This window comes from Theobroma umbraticum, unplaced genomic scaffold (assembly GCF_002168275.2).
Source record: "Theobroma umbraticum cultivar Fairchild unplaced genomic scaffold, ASM216827v3 scaffold_239.0, whole genome shotgun sequence".
Lineage (NCBI taxonomy): Eukaryota > Viridiplantae > Streptophyta > Magnoliopsida > Malvales > Malvaceae > Theobroma > Theobroma umbraticum.
Genome location: NW_018397279.1, coordinates 491,469 through 507,252, shown reverse-complemented (window position 1 = coordinate 507,252; position 15,784 = coordinate 491,469). Strand labels below are relative to the sequence as shown.

At 35.8% G+C, this 15,784-nt stretch overlaps 3 protein-coding genes across 8 annotated transcripts; 1 reads left to right on the top strand and 2 right to left on the bottom strand.

Moving 5' to 3' along the window:
- Nucleotides 1-303: 303 nt before the first annotated feature.
- On the bottom strand, nt 304-2,950 carry LOC110427794 (NAD(P)-binding Rossmann-fold superfamily protein). Of its 2 annotated transcripts, XM_021443397.2 has the most exons (5): nt 2,558-2,949; nt 2,161-2,342; nt 1,099-1,293; nt 820-973; nt 304-716 (listed from the first exon to the last, which is right to left on the bottom strand). In XM_021443397.2, the coding sequence occupies exons 1-5, from the start codon at nt 2,814-2,816 to the stop codon at nt 418-420; spliced, it is 1,089 nt and encodes a 362-aa protein (XP_021299072.1). In that variant the 5' UTR covers nt 2,817-2,949; the 3' UTR covers nt 304-417. The 2 variants fall into 2 exon arrangements, with proteins under 2 accessions (XP_021299072.1, XP_021299073.1); XM_021443398.2 differs by lacking the exon at nt 1,099-1,293 and having other exon boundaries at nt 2,558-2,950.
- A 1,474-nt stretch (nt 2,951-4,424) lies between these two features.
- LOC110427738 (proteasome assembly chaperone-like protein) lies at nt 4,425-6,631 on the top strand. Of its 2 annotated transcripts, none has more exons than XM_021443319.1 (7): nt 4,425-4,533; nt 5,334-5,381; nt 5,515-5,561; nt 5,788-5,854; nt 5,934-5,977; nt 6,223-6,280; nt 6,389-6,631. In XM_021443319.1, the coding sequence occupies exons 1-7, from the start codon at nt 4,474-4,476 to the stop codon at nt 6,437-6,439; spliced, it is 375 nt and encodes a 124-aa protein (XP_021298994.1). In that variant the 5' UTR covers nt 4,425-4,473; the 3' UTR covers nt 6,440-6,631. The 2 variants fall into 2 exon arrangements, with proteins under 2 accessions (XP_021298994.1, XP_021298993.1); XM_021443318.1 differs by having other exon boundaries at nt 5,506-5,561.
- Nucleotides 6,632-7,000: 369 nt separating this feature from the next.
- LOC110427737 (Protein kinase superfamily protein) lies at nt 7,001-15,001 on the bottom strand. Of its 4 annotated transcripts, none has more exons than XM_021443315.2 (21): nt 14,541-15,001; nt 13,213-13,905; nt 12,820-13,074; nt 12,236-12,360; nt 12,062-12,106; nt 11,873-11,954; nt 11,700-11,768; nt 11,453-11,623; nt 11,297-11,362; nt 10,968-11,036; nt 10,708-10,851; nt 10,513-10,586; nt 9,932-10,192; nt 9,515-9,606; nt 9,340-9,410; nt 8,118-8,243; nt 7,990-8,032; nt 7,876-7,898; nt 7,577-7,638; nt 7,449-7,500; nt 7,001-7,306 (listed from the first exon to the last, which is right to left on the bottom strand). In XM_021443315.2, the coding sequence occupies exons 2-21, from the start codon at nt 13,378-13,380 to the stop codon at nt 7,265-7,267; spliced, it is 2,040 nt and encodes a 679-aa protein (XP_021298990.1). In that variant the 5' UTR covers nt 13,381-13,905; nt 14,541-15,001; the 3' UTR covers nt 7,001-7,264. The 4 variants fall into 4 exon arrangements, with proteins under 4 accessions (XP_021298990.1, XP_021298988.1, XP_021298989.1 ...); XM_021443313.2 differs by having other exon boundaries at nt 7,855-7,898; nt 14,541-14,999; XM_021443314.2 differs by having other exon boundaries at nt 7,855-7,898; nt 13,213-13,581; nt 14,541-14,999.
- Nucleotides 15,002-15,784: the final 783 nt, after the last annotated feature.

The window sequence follows — 15,784 nt, the reverse complement described above, 5'->3', positions numbered from 1 at the left end:
TGACACAAGTTTTACTAAAAAGAACCTAACACCAAAACTAACTTGAGACTTAGGTGATCCCGGGTGAGGGATAAGGACTATGATCCAATGGACGGTGCAGCTTAAGGTTGCAGCGTTTGACAATTTGTCACCTCTATTTGTGGGCCTTAACCACGCAAGTCATGGGAGAAATGCCAGGGACCTTTGCCTTATGAATAACTTATTTTTTTATATATAGCATTCAAGTCATTCATGCATTTATCCTATTTGGTTTGATGAGTGAACTTGAATAAGCTAACATACTCTTTACAAGTGCAAATGCTGTTTACTTTTAAGAAGATGGACCCGTTTATCTTCATTTAGAAAATGGACAGTGGGAAACATTGTTCGTCTCTGTTTTGATGATAAAAGCATAGTCCAAGGGAAAGCTAACTTGGGTTAACTTTCACCATAGCAACTTCTAAGTTTCCTTGACATAAGATTGGTAAGTTTCTTGTTTGACAAGTCAAAGCGAGTAGGAATAATGTCGAATGAATCTCCACAGATCTTGTTTGCTGGCATCCCCATTTCCCTTGCCAACTTCTCTGCTTCCTCCTCTCTCTCGATGACTTGATCAAAGCAAATGTACCTTCCAAATGCTGTCTTGTTCATTTCCTCAAACACAGATAAATGTGCCTCTGCCAATCTACTTACATCAACAATTGCTAGCAACCCATCTGCATACATTTCTTGGGCACCTGGATATTATGAATTACTGATCTAATTAGCTTTCATGACTATTGACTAGTAATTGAAAATTTGAAAGTAGAGAGTGAACAATGGAAAACAAATACACAATACCTTTAAGATAAGCTATTGTTGCCGTTGGATTTCTTAAGGAGAATTCAGGGCCTGTAACGAGCCCTGGACAGATGGTGGTCAGTTTTATGCCCATCTCCTCTGCTATTTTCCATGCAACTTTCTCTGCTTTCAGCTTCCCCAATGCATACCAGAGCTACCACATTTTAAGTGAAAAAGTAAGAAAGAAGTAACCAAATTTTGAAGGAAAATGCTATTAACTCTCATGTATTTATCTCAAAGCTATGGATGGTTTCTACTTCTAGTTTGCATGTACTATACCTTTTTGTCCATGCAGAGTGATTCATCACTCCAGCAATCATGGTTAACCAAAGTGGGGAGATCATGTTGGGTGCTGTCTCTCCATATGCAGGCCAAAAGTGAAGAAGTGAGCACACAATTCCTGACAGAGGGAGTTCTTGCACATGCCTTCATCACATTCTCACTGGCCTTTACTTCTATTTCAGCCATGGATTTCTAACAAACACAAACAGTTAAACCTAACTTTCTTACATTCTGCTTATGTCAACTCTTGAAAACAATTCCTACATTACAAGCATGTAATTGCAATTCCCAAGTATACTTCTTAGGGTAGCATCATTTTCTAATTCAAAGCTAGATTCAACTTGGTGCTTAGGGAGTGTCAAAACAAGATGGTAAAGCATATATAGGGTGTTGAGAGGAGACCGTGATGTATCATGAAGTTCATGATCGTGGCATGTATTTAGACCACATGACTGGACTGCACTTCTCCAAGTTTTCTCCACCATATATTAAATGAGAGCATAATTGGAGACTGGTTCTCTGGTCCTGGTAGGCCAACCCAACATAAAGTCCTGAAGGACTGTCTTTTTCCAGCGGCACACTCATTTTTAGCAATTAAACTTTTCAGCTTACTTTTTCATCCCATTCCTTATAGCTTTCATCTTAAAACTATGACCAAACTTTGCTGCCTACCTATGAAATTTACTGACAGTGTATAGTTAAAAACAGGAAAGAAGCATAGCAATGTAGCAAACAGTAATCTTTGTCTAATCTTCATAAATTATTACCATAGCACAAGCACTAAGAAAACTGTTCTTTCACCTTTTACTGGAGTTGATGAGACTTGGATGGTAGGAGCTAATGAATTCATTCATATACTAGTGATAGCATCTGGAAGAAAACTAGTCCAGTGGGGAAGGATTAAGCAGTAAAGTACGATTCTAGTGTTCCATGCATCAACCACATATTTTGCTATGCAGATTTCATACAGGACTACATACAATACCTTCTTGAGACTAATTTTATATGACTGGATAGCCAAAAAAAGTCAAGAAATGGGAGAATCATGACAGAACTCACTGAATATCCAGAGATGCCATCAGGGTCAGCGAAAGCTGAGGTATGAAACACGCCACGACACCCATCAAAAGCCTCCATTAGCCCCTGGATTTCAGTTGGCTTAGCCATGACCACAGAAATTTTGTTCTTACATGCCATCATGTCCCCTGATCTCTCCATCTCCCTCAGCTTCTCTACATCTTCTGCATTATTTTGAATCAATCCCATGGTGCCAATTAAGTCAGAATTATCAGACGGTATATCAACTAACAGCAAAATATTTTTATGACCATAATAGTCTTCCGAAAACGGAAACTTTTTGACAAGAACCTGAAATCTTACAAGGGTTTCCAAGCTTGTCAGGTTCCAGGCCGTTTTCAGCAACTGAATTCTTAAGTCATGGTTGGTACATATTTACCTTGGTTATCAACAAGGATCCGGACAGAGTATCCACGGAGCAAGAGACGGTTAACTATGGCAAGTCCAAGGAAAGAAGCGCCACTGGTAACACAAACAAGCTTCTCTTCAAGATCAACGTCGGCATTGTGGGAGCTCAGGCCTTTGAATTCTTCACTCTGTTTCCTTCTTTCCAGGGCAGCCAAAGCAACCAAAGTCTGCCTGAAGTCCTCAAACTCCATTCTTTCATTCTCTTCTTCTTGCGTCCTAACGATCCCCATGTGCACTTTCTAGCTGTGGTCAGTAATTAAGTTGAAACTCCGGCTTCGGATTATTTGCTATTTACCATCTGAAGTGGGTTAAGATTTTTTTGCTGCAAAGTAGCCTGAAACGGGAGGAAACTTTGCTCTAGAAACAATCATGCCACTGGCACCCCTCTCTATTTAAAGCTTATTTGCAACGTGTGGAAGCGTCAGCCAGCGTCATAGAGATTCCGCTTCGCTAATTCGCTTGGCTTCGCTTGGCTTTGTTTGGTTATTATTCAAATTTCACGAAGAATAATATTATATTTTTTAACAAATATCTAAACAATTTTAAAGCAAAAAATTTTACTTTTAAATCTATAATTTTTGCTCAGATTAAATTTTGGTTAAAATCAAATTAATTGAAAAATATTCTATTAAAATAATTAATTTAATTTAATTATTTAATTAATTTATAAATAAATATAATTAAATCGATTAATTGGATTAATCGAAGTTGTAATGAAAAATACATGGCTCGGCTTAAACAAACGGCTTGAGTTGGGTTGGTAAGAAGAGGAAATGGTACGGATTCTCACGTGTTGACTGGCTAGTACGCACGTGATGGCTCCACTGGTTGTTGAAATCTGATAGCCTTACCTGACTGTCACAATGAGATTCTCAAGCCTATTGGGGTTTCGCGCTTGCTCTTATCTTCAATTATGAAGAGGAAACACTGACGTAGGTTGAGTTGAATAATCTATTGCCTAAGTTAACGAAAGTCTCAAAGGAATTTCCTTACGTGGAGGACGCAGACCTGAAGAGAAGGAAAGCTATGAAAAGGCCATAGTCTATTCTCATGAATTAAATGTAAATAAGAATAATAAAATAAAAAAAAGGGGTAAAACCACAGGAATTATGACACGTGCAATTTCGTTCTCGTGCACACGTAGGAAAAAGGAAGAACAGGAAGAGTGGAACGTTTAAATGAGTTTCACGAGTCACGAGTCACGACTCACGACTCACGACTCACGTGTAACCTGACGGTTAATATTTGAAAATTGATAGGATCGAAATTAACTTCGCACACATCTTAATTAAAGAAAAAAAGAAAGAGTGTATAGTTAAATATTTTCATAATTTAACAACTAATATCATACCATATGAATGGAACAAAACCATAAGTTTAAACATGTGATTGTGATTATTATCTGATTTGTTACTCATTATTTTGAAAAAAAGTTTACTTATCTAACTAACATTTGTTTAATGAGTGGAAAGAAATTCACACTTTCATCTCATAATCACATGCGAATTATAACTAATATAGATATAATTAATAATTATATGCTCATTGTTCACGAGATTATGTTTTATTTGATTAAATCAGTTAATAAAATTTTATGACCGATTTAATATTTACAACACGTATGTGTATATATATATATATATATATATATATATATCCCCTATTTACACTTCTTCTCCCTACTAAAAAACCAATCTTCTCTATTTCATTGATTAAAAAAAAAAAGATAAAAGCCCATGCTTCCATTCATTTGGGCTGAGAGGCCCAGTATGGGACTGAAATCTTGGGTCAGAAACCCAACCTATTTATTGATGGATTACACTGAAAACGAAAGAAAAAAGCAAGGAGCCTTACAAGAATTACGAGTATTTTTAGAAAAAGAAAGAAATGGGTGGTTTGGAACAACGTTTTCCTGTTCCTTACAAGAATCTCTCATTGGAAATCAAGGTTAAAAAACAAACTCTTTTGCTTTGTTTCTTTCTATCTCTGAGTTTTCTTCTTGCTCAGAATCAAATTGGCTTTGTTTTTTTTTTTTTGTAAGTTTTCTAATTTTTATGTTATCTTTATTGTATAAAAACAATTAAATATGGTATTTTCATTCTGGGTTAGTGTTTTATTGTGAATTTGATGATCAATGGCTTGTCCCAGTGTAGCATGATTTGCACTATTTTATAAGCTTAAGCAAAATGAATTAAAGGGTCAATGGGACTTTAATTTCTGGGATTATGTTCCTGTTGTTGCTTCAATGGAGATTGTTTATAGTATGAGGGATAGAATTTAACTTTTCAGTGACCTCTAATGTAATGGTTCAAATGAATCGAGAAGTTCAAGTTTAGTTTGGGAATTTAGAAGATTGTTTTCTCAAGTGGTTCATAAACCTGGGATATTAAGTGTGTTATGTGTGAATGGTAAGCATGATTCAAAGTGAATTATGTTTGGTTAGATTTGGTTTCTGAGTTTTATGGATGGCTTAAATGCCTATGTATGGGAATTTAATCTGTTGCATAATTTGATGAAAACATCATTGTTGCCTATGTAAGTTAGTCTGTCTTCTTTTCCGGTATGCTTCTGTTTCAGCTACCTGTATATATCTCCTGACAGGCAGTGTGATATCTTTGAACTTGTCTTCTTCTAATTTACAGTTTCAGTGATAATTGATATTTTTTTGATGCGTTTCTTATCCTAAAGATTGCTTTCAAAATGTTATGTTGTTAGAGTTTCTCAATTGCATGCCTTTTGCTTGACAGGGGAATAGAACAGACCTAGTCATTTGCCGTTATGACGATCATTTTCTTGTGAGTACAAGACTTCCACTTTTTGCTTAAAGTTTGACTCTCGCTGGGGTGTGTGTGTCTGTGTGAGGTTGAGGGAGGGGGTGATGATTCCATGTCTTTTTGTGATAAATATAATGTGTGAAAGAGTTCTCAGGTTATGGCAACGCAGATAGGAACTATGGGAACAATACTGCACGCCAGGTTTGCCTGTTATTTTCCTTTAATGCAGTTATTCTTTATTCTTTTCTTTCAAAATTGAAGAGAAAGGTTTTAGTGCTTCCTCCGTTTCTAAAGTCACAGGCACTGTTGTTAAGTAAAATTTGGGTATGATTTCTTTGTTACCAAAATTTTATTGAAGTTATATGGAGTATCATCATGATAATTCTACTAAGAAGAGTGTCTGAGGTGTGTTTATTTTTATTGCCAGAAAGGAGGAAGGGGTTTCAATCCAGCCGACTTTCCATGTGTCTGTAATATTTGGCAAACGAGATGAGGTAAGCCGGACTTTCCTGTTGTATGTTAATTTGACCTTTCATAGCTGACCCGAATTTTGAATGAATGCAACATGTGCAGCCAATGCTACTGGCAATTGCCCGTCAGCTAATTGAACAAATAAGGTATTTTTCCAACTCAATAAGCATGTTACTACTATTTCATGCAAGGTGAAGTCCCGTCCTCCTTATTGGATCTATAATAGTTGCAAATATTCATTATATGAGAGTTGTTAAACAGTAATAACCACAAATGAGAGTTCTCCCATCATTTTTCTTGATTAAACACTGTAAACTTGCAAATTTGATTGTGATTTGTATTATAAGATAATCATTTCTTAATATCGTGAGATGTCCTTTTGTGTTTGCAGCTCCTCGGCCTCCTCTTTGCCTTTAGTGCTTTCTCTGGGGCTCAAAGACCATAGTGCGGTACCGTCCGATAACTTATGTTTGCAAATTGTGACTTTCTTTTGCCCCTTTCTTTTTCTTAATGTGCTACAAAGTAGTTAAACTCATATGATATCTGATTTTATGTAGGAGACACTGAAAGGCATTGTTTCTGCAGTGATGGAGAACCGTCTCTGGTAATACATTGATGCTAAATTTTCAGCTTTTGTTGTCTAGGTGTTGGATTTTGTTTATTAAACAAGGTAGCATATAGCGCAAGTTGGCTTCTAATCACATGTATTCTATCTTTCAATTCAAAACCTTAAGTAAGAAAGAGGAGTTGGACCGCGTGCAATTTTGTCATTCAATGGTCAGAATCCAAAATTTCTGCTAGTTGCTTCTTAGTTGTACATATTTACTCACAAAGAAGGGTTAAGACGACCATCCAAATAAACTGTGTTGTGTTTAAAGATTATCAATCTCCATATCTCAATCATTTAGCCATCACTGTTTCTTAGGAAGGTATGAACATACCAAATAAGCTTTGGTGTGCCCACATTTGTTACAGTTAATCAGAAATGAACAGTGGAACTGGAAGTGCTGAACATTGACAAAGAACCTCCTTCCTAATAATATAAACCCGAGAAGGTTTTCATGCTCTCAGTAAAAGCTTCCTTACTGCCATTCAAACCAATCTGTGATTCAAAAATATATTTACCACTTGCTTTAATCCTAGCTCGAAGTTCAAGTGAGTACGTAACAGAGAGAGAGAGGGAGAGAGAGAGATTGCAATTATATTACAATATCCTGTCAATAAATTACACGAAGTTACATGAGACTGAAAGGGAATGGCATCTCAAAATTTGGGTGTCCGGCTTAACGCAGCCATAGATATGGTACACTAGAAATACAATAAAACGCACTCCTATACCTCAACACCTTTTTAAGAACCTTATGAACCCTAGCACTGAAGAAATAATCAGGCAGTTTCTATATCAACATCACCACCACACTCTTGTTTCACCTTCACTCTTTGTTGTTGGCCAAAGCATTTAGTTGCTTCTCTAACTGCAAGGTGATGAGACAAGTACAATGAACTCAGTTTCCAGTCAGTTGAATTAAAATCTAACGGAGATTAAAACAAGAGGACGTGATTTGGTATGCATGAAGAATCCTCTGATGTGTGAGTATTCAAGATTAATGTACAAACCTGCATATTTCTCATTTTCTGTCTCTGCAATTCCTCAACAACGTTCCCAATACTGACAACAGAATTCAAATTTCAGTAAACTGCGCATAAAGAAAGAAAAGCAGAACTGTTTGAGCTTCCTGTCATACCTTTGTTGCAGCTGAATCACCTGAGATTGTAGCTCTCTCTCCCTCAAAGAAGAAGGTGCTATCTGCACATACAATTAAGACAACTTAATCATTCCTTTAGAAAAACAAGCTCTTTAACAACCTATGCCTATTTGAGAAAAGACGTCTCCGAATGAGATATCCAGCATTTATACAAACCAAATCCCATGGTCATAAAAATGCATAAATAATAGGGTAATTGACACCATGGAGCATCACGTTGTCATATGATTACTAAGATATAAAGGTTGATTAGTTACCAGCAAAAGGTCATTGCCTACCTCTGTCGAGTCCCCAAGCTTACCTATATAAGCAAGAGAAGTCAAACTTAACACCATACTATCTTCCAAGTTTAAGCAGCAAAAATGCAGCCAATCAAAATATAGAGGCATTACCATAAGTTTGCTCCAAATACTTGATCAGTCTAATGATTTCTTCCTGTCAGCAATCATTGACAAACAGAACATGTTTTCAGATAGGCAGACTCTATGACATCAGAGAGAACATATAAAAAGAAACATACCCTTTGCATGGTGTTCTGTTGCAAAATGCATTGTAGAGATGGAAGAATTGCACTAGCTGTAAGGTTTAGAGATGTTGGACAGGTTGAACCTCCGATAGCCGGGTTAAAGATGCAGTTTGTAGGTCCCTGAATGAGAAAATAATGGCAATGGTCACAAAGCCATTGCCTAAAAGATAAATCACTAAGTTCCATCCTTATTACTCTTCATCCCAAAAACACATGAATTCAAACATAGAAGACAGTTTGTAAAAGCAACTGTGTGGGGCTATGATGAGGAAGTATAAACCCCAAAATGTTCATGGGTAGCAATCCAGATATTAGTGGATAAACCTAACCAAAAGCAATGAAGTATTACATGAAAAATACAGCTTGAAATAAGATTAAACATGCATCCATAAGGACAAGCACATGAAACGAATACAACAATACAAGTCAATCATATTTAAAGAAACCAAAGTCCGGTGAAATCATTTACCATATAGTCTTTCAGCAGAAATATAGTTTATTCAATATGACATAAAATTATAACAGTTGATGGCATTAGATGTATGCCATTTTGTTGATGTAGCATCTTCCATGATGCCAAACTATGTAAACAATGCTAATAATTTTCACTGCAGTATATTATAACAGACAAAGTAAGACATTTTGACACTCAACATGCATCAATTCAAAACTGAGCTGCTGATTTCAAATAAACACTGTTTATTAATACAAAGTTGCATATCAAATGCGGTCATTGTAAGTGATTTCATCCAAATAATGACAAAATACCTACTTAAACAATCACATCATTTAAAAAAATCCATGTCGACTTTTGTGACCTGTTTCTTACTTCTCATCATTTCTGTTTCTTGATTCTGTTAAAATGCGAAATCTATGGAAATAATAAAGAAATGGAAAAATAAAAGGAAATAAGAAGACAAATAGGGAAAAAAATTGTAGATTTTTTAAATGACATGACTGCATGAATGATTATTATGTTGTTACTTCATCATTTCTTTGAACCGAATCTGTTAAGGTGACCATAGTGGATACAATTTAAAAAGTTCAGCAAACGAATTGGGACAAATTGAAGTTAGGTGAGCAAAGTGGAAAAAAGCTATAAGTTTAGTGACCATCAATAAAATTTAATGTTTCTTTAGATAACATGAGGTTAACATTTCATACTAAGGCTGATTCGGGTTGAGTGCATGAGGTTAGCCTAAAATTGCAGATGTACCTTGGGACTGAGATCTGCTGATGTCACCTTAAAACGTCCCCGCTGAACAACTGCTCCTTCTGATCCATCCTCTGATACATAACAAGAGGCCAAGAAACAAAACTTAGTTCATTAGAGTACAAATAAGTAGCAAAGCTTCTGGGTAGAAATGGAAGAAAACAAAACCAGAAAATACCAGATGAAATGTTATTTGTTTCTCTCCTTTGGCGGTACAACAATGGACCACTGTAGTTGCGATCAGATTGAAACTTGGGCTGTGGGAAGTCCCTTCAAAACATTTTTTATATACCCATGTTAATATAGATTATGTCATCAAAAACATTTCCAGTCACGTAAATGGCAATGATAAAAGCAACAATGTTCCTTTTAACTATAGTACAGCAGAATCAATGACCAAGTCAAAATAAAGTCCCCATGTACCAGATCATACATCTAGGACAACCAAAGAATTCAAAAACTCATTATATCTGGAGCTTGATAATAGGAAAAAGATCTTCCTAAGTGATAATTCAATGCACACTTCAAGCTTTCTATCATGTTTGGTGATAACAATTTCAATCTCAGGGTAAACTTGACTAGGAACAAAGCTTACCTGTCCCCATCTCCTGTAACCTTTTTAGGAGAAAAGGCATTATCAGGTATTAGTGAACCGCTCAAGAACTTTTTAAGCTCTGGAATGACCTGACGTGGTAAAGAGCTACTTTGCCCGGAATTCTCACCCTCATTTCTTCCAGCATCTTGGTCCGCAGCTCTTGATGACTTTGTAATGATCTGTTCACTTTCTGATTGGGTAGCACCTTTCCAATTCGGACTATTTGCACCCTCATCATCTTCACCAATGTCAAAACAGCCTCTGCACCAATTAAATAGTCCCATGAGTGAAGGAATTAAAATAAATGGCAACCTTTCTTTTTCCAAAAGAAAATAGTAATTAGCCTAAGAGGTGCCATATATGTTCTCGACAAAAAATGCGCAAAAGAAAATACTACAGAAAAGCAGATAACTTAATAATTGAATGACCAAACTTGTGACAAAATACTGCTTCCTATTTGAAAAAATTACAATTCAAAATCTCTTTGAATGTGACAAATGCCAAAAATGATATCCTCCAAATTATGTTCTATGATGAAATATTTGCAATAGTAACACCATGCAAGCATAAAAATGTCATACTTGAGAGCTTGAAGAGGTTTAATAGGAAATGAAGCAAGTGAACTCCCCAAATCATGAAGATCACTAATCCTGCCCTGAAACAAGTAAAAGGTGGATTTAAATCTTAACGGATAAGTTTAATCAAATGAATTCAACCAAGGACTGAAGAACTGACAATTTAACTATATCAAAATAATTTAGAATTATAACTGGTACCTCCGGGCTAGTTGCAGCAATGGAATTACTAGCCATTTCTGGAGACATCCTCTCTGCTGGTAATCCAACATCATCATGCCTGTCCCTTTGCTTCCTGCTTCCATCTCGATCTTCTGCACTTGAAACATCATCATAATCTTGAATCTGCAGGTAAAACATTCAGCACTTGTATGAGAAAAAGATAATATAGCAATTTTTGAACTATCTCTAGATAATTAATAGTAATAAAAAAAATAACATGGGCAATTAAAAATACTTACAAGCGCAGCCTGACTTTTCAAGTCCTCTAGGTTGAAATTCCAGGCACTGATGCCTCTTATATACTCTTGCTGCAAGGTAAAGGGAATTCATATTAAAAGTGATACTACGCAATCATATATATTTAATATACCATGGGCATTTGTTAATCAAAGTAAAACTAGTTGCATATAGTTTCTCTTAATCTTTAAGACCTGACATGAACGTGGAACTGAGAGCAATTGGGATTACTCACAGTACAAAACCTGAAACACTAGTAAGGCATGAATGGAAGAACATGGCACTATCAGTTACTTTTTGCCAAAAAAAGTAAAAGAGCTCCATTATTAACCTGCGATAATTGCTCTTTGTCCTCATAGAGAGCTTTATTCTGTACAAGAAGATCAGCCTCTTTTGCCTGAGACATAAAAGAAGAGATCAGAGTTGCAAATTAATTCCCCATCGTAAACAGAGGTCAGAAATTAAATAAAGAAGGTAAGCAAGAGACCTTTAGCACCCTAAAACGTTCACCTAATGGAACAAGGCCATCAAGAATGCTACGAGCCAGATAATCATAGGGGCGTGCATGTTTAAAGAAATGGTGCTTCAAAAGCTTCTCTGAACTTGGACGTTTCTTTGGGTCCTTCACCAAGCAAGTAGCTACCAACTCCTTGAAAGACTAGAGAAGTATAACACTATCAGAATGATACTAACAACTGATATCAGCCACTAAGATGCAATTGAATAGCACAAACCTTTGAAAACCTCTTGTCTCTTTCATAGTCCAGACCAGGAGGAGCATTTTGCAAGGTCATCAACAGAACCTGCGGCAAAAATGGGAGTAAATAACCAAATTAAGAATTAAAGCAGAAGGCAACAACAAAAAATATACAATATGCAACTGGTATAACTATCTGAAGAGATTTACTTTCATTGGTGGATACTTAGAAAATGGGGCATGGCCATGAGCAAGTTCAAGAGCCGTTATTCCAAAAGACCATATGTCTGCTCTGTTTACAGAAAGAAGAAAGGCAAAAAGAATGATTTAAAAGGCACAACAAAACAAAATAAAGGAAGGAAAATGAAAAGAAAACATATAGATCAGCAATCAACTTACTTAAAGTCATAACCATGCAATTGCTGCATAACTTCAGGAGCCATCCTGAAATAAAGAGCAACGGGAAGGAGACAGATTGTGGTCATCATCAACTCTCAAAATTGAAGTGCCATGATAAAAACACTAATGCAAGTAAAATCCCACACTGTTGAAAGGCCAATGCAAAACAAATACCAGCAAGGAGTTCCAACAAAAGTATTTCTGGAACGCTGTCTGTCTCCAGTATCAAACATGCATGCTGATACTCCAAAGTCTGCCAACTTGACAGAACCATTAGAATCAATTAAAATATTCCCAGCCTGCAAACAGAAGATATGAATGTAGATAAGTATAGCAGAGATAAAAATCCCCAAAAAGAGAAGGAAGGAAAAGAACAACGACAAAATAACAGGGCGATAGGCTGTTGACATATGTAGTACAATTGGTATTGTAGTTGTCAAAGAAATAACAAGATTAAGTCGTCTCAAACTAATAGACTAATAGATCATTATCATTCAGTATTAGCATAAGGTTTCGTATCTAGAAAGCAGAAGCAAATTTTTCCCTGCATTTATCATGCATTGTCAATCAATGACATTACAAGAAGAACCATAAGTTGTTCTTATTACTCTATTTGTCACCAAATATAGCTTTCTTAAGCTGAATTCTTATAGAATACGGTCAACAACTAATTGGCTTGGCCTCTGAAAATAACTCCTTGTGGGACAAACAAGAAAACACATGGCATGAAAATAAAACAAGAAGGGGCAATCAGATACCTTCACATCTCTATGAATGTGCCCATGGGCATGAAGATAAACCAGAGCTTTTAGAACTTCACGTAATAAAGTAGCAATAACAGGCTCTTCAAAACCTTCTGGATAAGCAGATTTCATTATATGCAGGCAGGATCCCCCAGCCATGTATGGCATCACAACCCAAAGGTTATGACCAGCAGTGAATGAACAATGCGCCCGTAATACATTTGGGTGATCAATCAAGCTCATGGTCTGTACCTCTCTGCGGATGCCATCCTGTATCATTTGCAAACAGAAACCATTCAATATGACAGAAATCATATGCTTTATGTCAACTCTTGTATGGAGTTGTGGGGACTCATAAGAAAAGTGAATAACTGAACCAGGCAACAAATCATGAAATACCATACTTACCAGATCATTATTGCACTTTTCCAGATCAAGAACCTTGATAGCAACAATCTCATTGAGTGGAATGCATAAAGCCCTGTACACAGTAGCACTGACACCCTCTCCAACTTCTTCGTATAATTTATAATCTTTTGCATTGACTGGATATCGTTTCTCCAAAGGATGCTCCATGTTTTCTTCTTATAGCATACCATTACATCCCTCTTTACACCTAGATATTCCAATTAACAAAAACAAAATTTGAACTAAAGGTTGGACTGTCAATCTAATGTGGGGCATCTTCCAATTAGGTAGCATCTTCCCTTCTTTAACGCTCAGCAGTGTGGAAGTCCACTGACTTCATCAAGTTAATAGCCTTACTCAGTCCTTGTCCTTGCATACAGAAACAGTTTAAACCCCAAAATCCCAGTTAATAACAGAAAAGGCCCTAAACAATACACCAAGTATTTCTGTGATTGAACAATTGGAACAAGCAGTAAACCATCCAACAGGGCACTCAGCAAGGCACTATAAGAAGAATGATTCAACCCAAATAGCAAGCAGAAGCCTAAAGGCTAGCAAACATCGTATGGCACCAAACTAACAAATGCACTCCAAATCCAGCTAAAAGTCTGCGCAAACTATTGAAGAACCAAAATGTATGGAAGATAACACGAGGCCTGTAACACAAAAAGGTGGTAGTAGGGGTAGTTTAACCTGTACAAACCCCCGAAAAAAACAGTGTCAAAGCTTACTTGTAAAAATAACTTTTTTTTCGAAACAATTAACGCAATTACGAACCCAAAAGTATAACAAAATTTAACCTTCCAATAGAAATCAAAACTATTAGACGCATTTATAACTCTTAGAAACTCAAATCAAAAACAAATAAAAATTAATACCCATCTTCACAATTAATTTTCAGAATCAATTCCATCAAAAAAAATTTAGAAGAAAAAGAAACACAGAAGTTGAATAAAAGAGACCAACCCTTTTAATTTTCCAGCTTTTATACACTAATTTCAGATATCAATTTTCATTTTCTAAAATCCAATAAAACAAAGCACCTTTTTATATAATTCTAGCTTAAATTACAAAACAAACTTACAAATAGAACTAAATTGTAACTATCACTCCAACTTCTAACTAATTAAGTACTAAACATTATAGCATTCATAAAATCACTCCAAAGTTTCCACATTTCCTCTACAAAACTACTAAAACCAAAGTAAAAATAAAAATTAAAACAAAATCAAAAGTCACTAATCCCAAGCATCTTCCCAATCAAAAAGAACTAAACAATTAGAAATTCATAAAAATAAGCTAAAATTATCCACAGATTTAACACAAACCTAGGGTTTCATCGGATTCAAATCAGAGCTGAATCTGAAAACCTCACAAAATTTGCATTAATAAATCACAACACAACCCCTCCACCCCCTTCAGACGACGTCGCTTAAAGGATACTTTTTCTTTTCAGCCTCAAATTTCGATCTTTCCTCTTCTTCTTCCTGACCTTCTTCTTCTTCTTCTTCTTCTTCTTCCTCTTCAAAGACGACCCTAACGATGACGATTCGGCGATGATAATTATTGGCCGATAAATATTATAATTACATAAAATTTAAAAATTTTTTAAAAAAAGAAAACCGTCGAGTTTCAGGTCCTTGGATCGAATCTTCCAACTTTCACAGTTTGCAAAGAAAAATAGTCAAAAATACTAAATTTTTTTTTTCCTTTGTCAGAGCAGAGTAAAATGAGAGGAAAAATAAAATAAAAAGAAATATAAGAGAGAAGAAGCTCGAGTTCGATGCAAATTGGAGTGGGACCCGAGCAGGAAGAGATTTTGATGAGTTTATAGTGTCTTCTCTCTTAGTAGGTGAAAATATCGTGGCGTGGAGAATCGTAAATTTATCGGCCCAAATTATCGAGGAAGCTCGAGAGAGGGGTGGGTGATTGCATCACCTAAGAGTGAGCCCTCCCTCGGTCCACCCTGGTGACTCATCATCGGATGTTCATCTTCTTTCTTTTTTCAGAAAGATTGTAAAATTCGGAAAGGAAAAATATATCACTCAACTTTCTAATTAGAGTGCAAACATTACGGCTTTTGCACTACTAAATAAAGTTCACTATAATTTAATTTTCTACATTATTTATCAACCTACATTCTAATTAAATCATTAACAATAATAATAATTTATAAGTTTTCTTAATAAATTAATCTATTTTTTATTAAGGACTCACATTTTAAATTTTAAAAAAAGTCTAATAAGTGGAGCTAAAGTGAAATCATATGATCGATGCGGATAAAAACGAAGGTTTTTACGGTGAGCTTGAGCATACTGGATCCTACCTAGCTTTAAATACAAGGACATTGCTGGTCTAAAACTTCAACTCAGTCATGCATCCGACAGACAGCTATGACACTGATTAAAAACACCTCCCCAGATTTGGTCTCAAGGTCTGCATATCTATTTGCATTTCTTTATTATTCTTTTGCCAATCAATCAATGACGTACAAATCATTCACCCCACATATAGGAAAAGAAATAGCACAATTTGGACATCTACTCATCGAGTTTTGTTCTACTGTACAACC

Excerpts from the sequence above, each read along its gene's own strand:
- LOC110427738 (XM_021443318.1), top strand. The coding sequence starts at position 4,474 with ATGGGTGGTTTGGAACAACGTTTTCCTGTTCCTTACAAGAATCTCTCA. Across the intron at positions 5,382-5,505 it reads GTTATGACGATCATTTTCTT|AGTTCTCAGGTTATGGCAAC; the intron begins GTGAGTACAAGA and ends AATGTGTGAAAG. Across the intron at positions 5,855-5,933 it reads TATTTGGCAAACGAGATGAG|CCAATGCTACTGGCAATTGC; the intron begins GTAAGCCGGACT and ends CAACATGTGCAG.
- LOC110427794 (XM_021443397.2), bottom strand. The coding sequence starts at position 2,816 with ATGGGGATCGTTAGGACGCAAGAAGAAGAGAATGAAAGAATGGAGTTT. Across the intron at positions 1,294-2,160 it reads ATGGCATCTCTGGATATTCA|AAATCCATGGCTGAAATAGA; the intron begins GTGAGTTCTGTC and ends TGTGTTTGTTAG. Across the intron at positions 717-819 it reads AACAATAGCTTATCTTAAAG|GTGCCCAAGAAATGTATGCA; the intron begins GTATTGTGTATT and ends CATAATATCCAG.
- LOC110427737 (XM_021443313.2), bottom strand. The coding sequence starts at position 13,380 with ATGGAGCATCCTTTGGAGAAACGATATCCAGTCAATGCAAAAGATTAT. Across the intron at positions 12,361-12,819 it reads ACATTCATAGAGATGTGAAG|GCTGGGAATATTTTAATTGA; the intron begins GTATCTGATTGC and ends TTCTGTTTGCAG. Across the intron at positions 10,193-10,512 it reads AAACCTCTTCAAGCTCTCAA|AGGCTGTTTTGACATTGGTG; the intron begins GTATGACATTTT and ends TAATTGGTGCAG.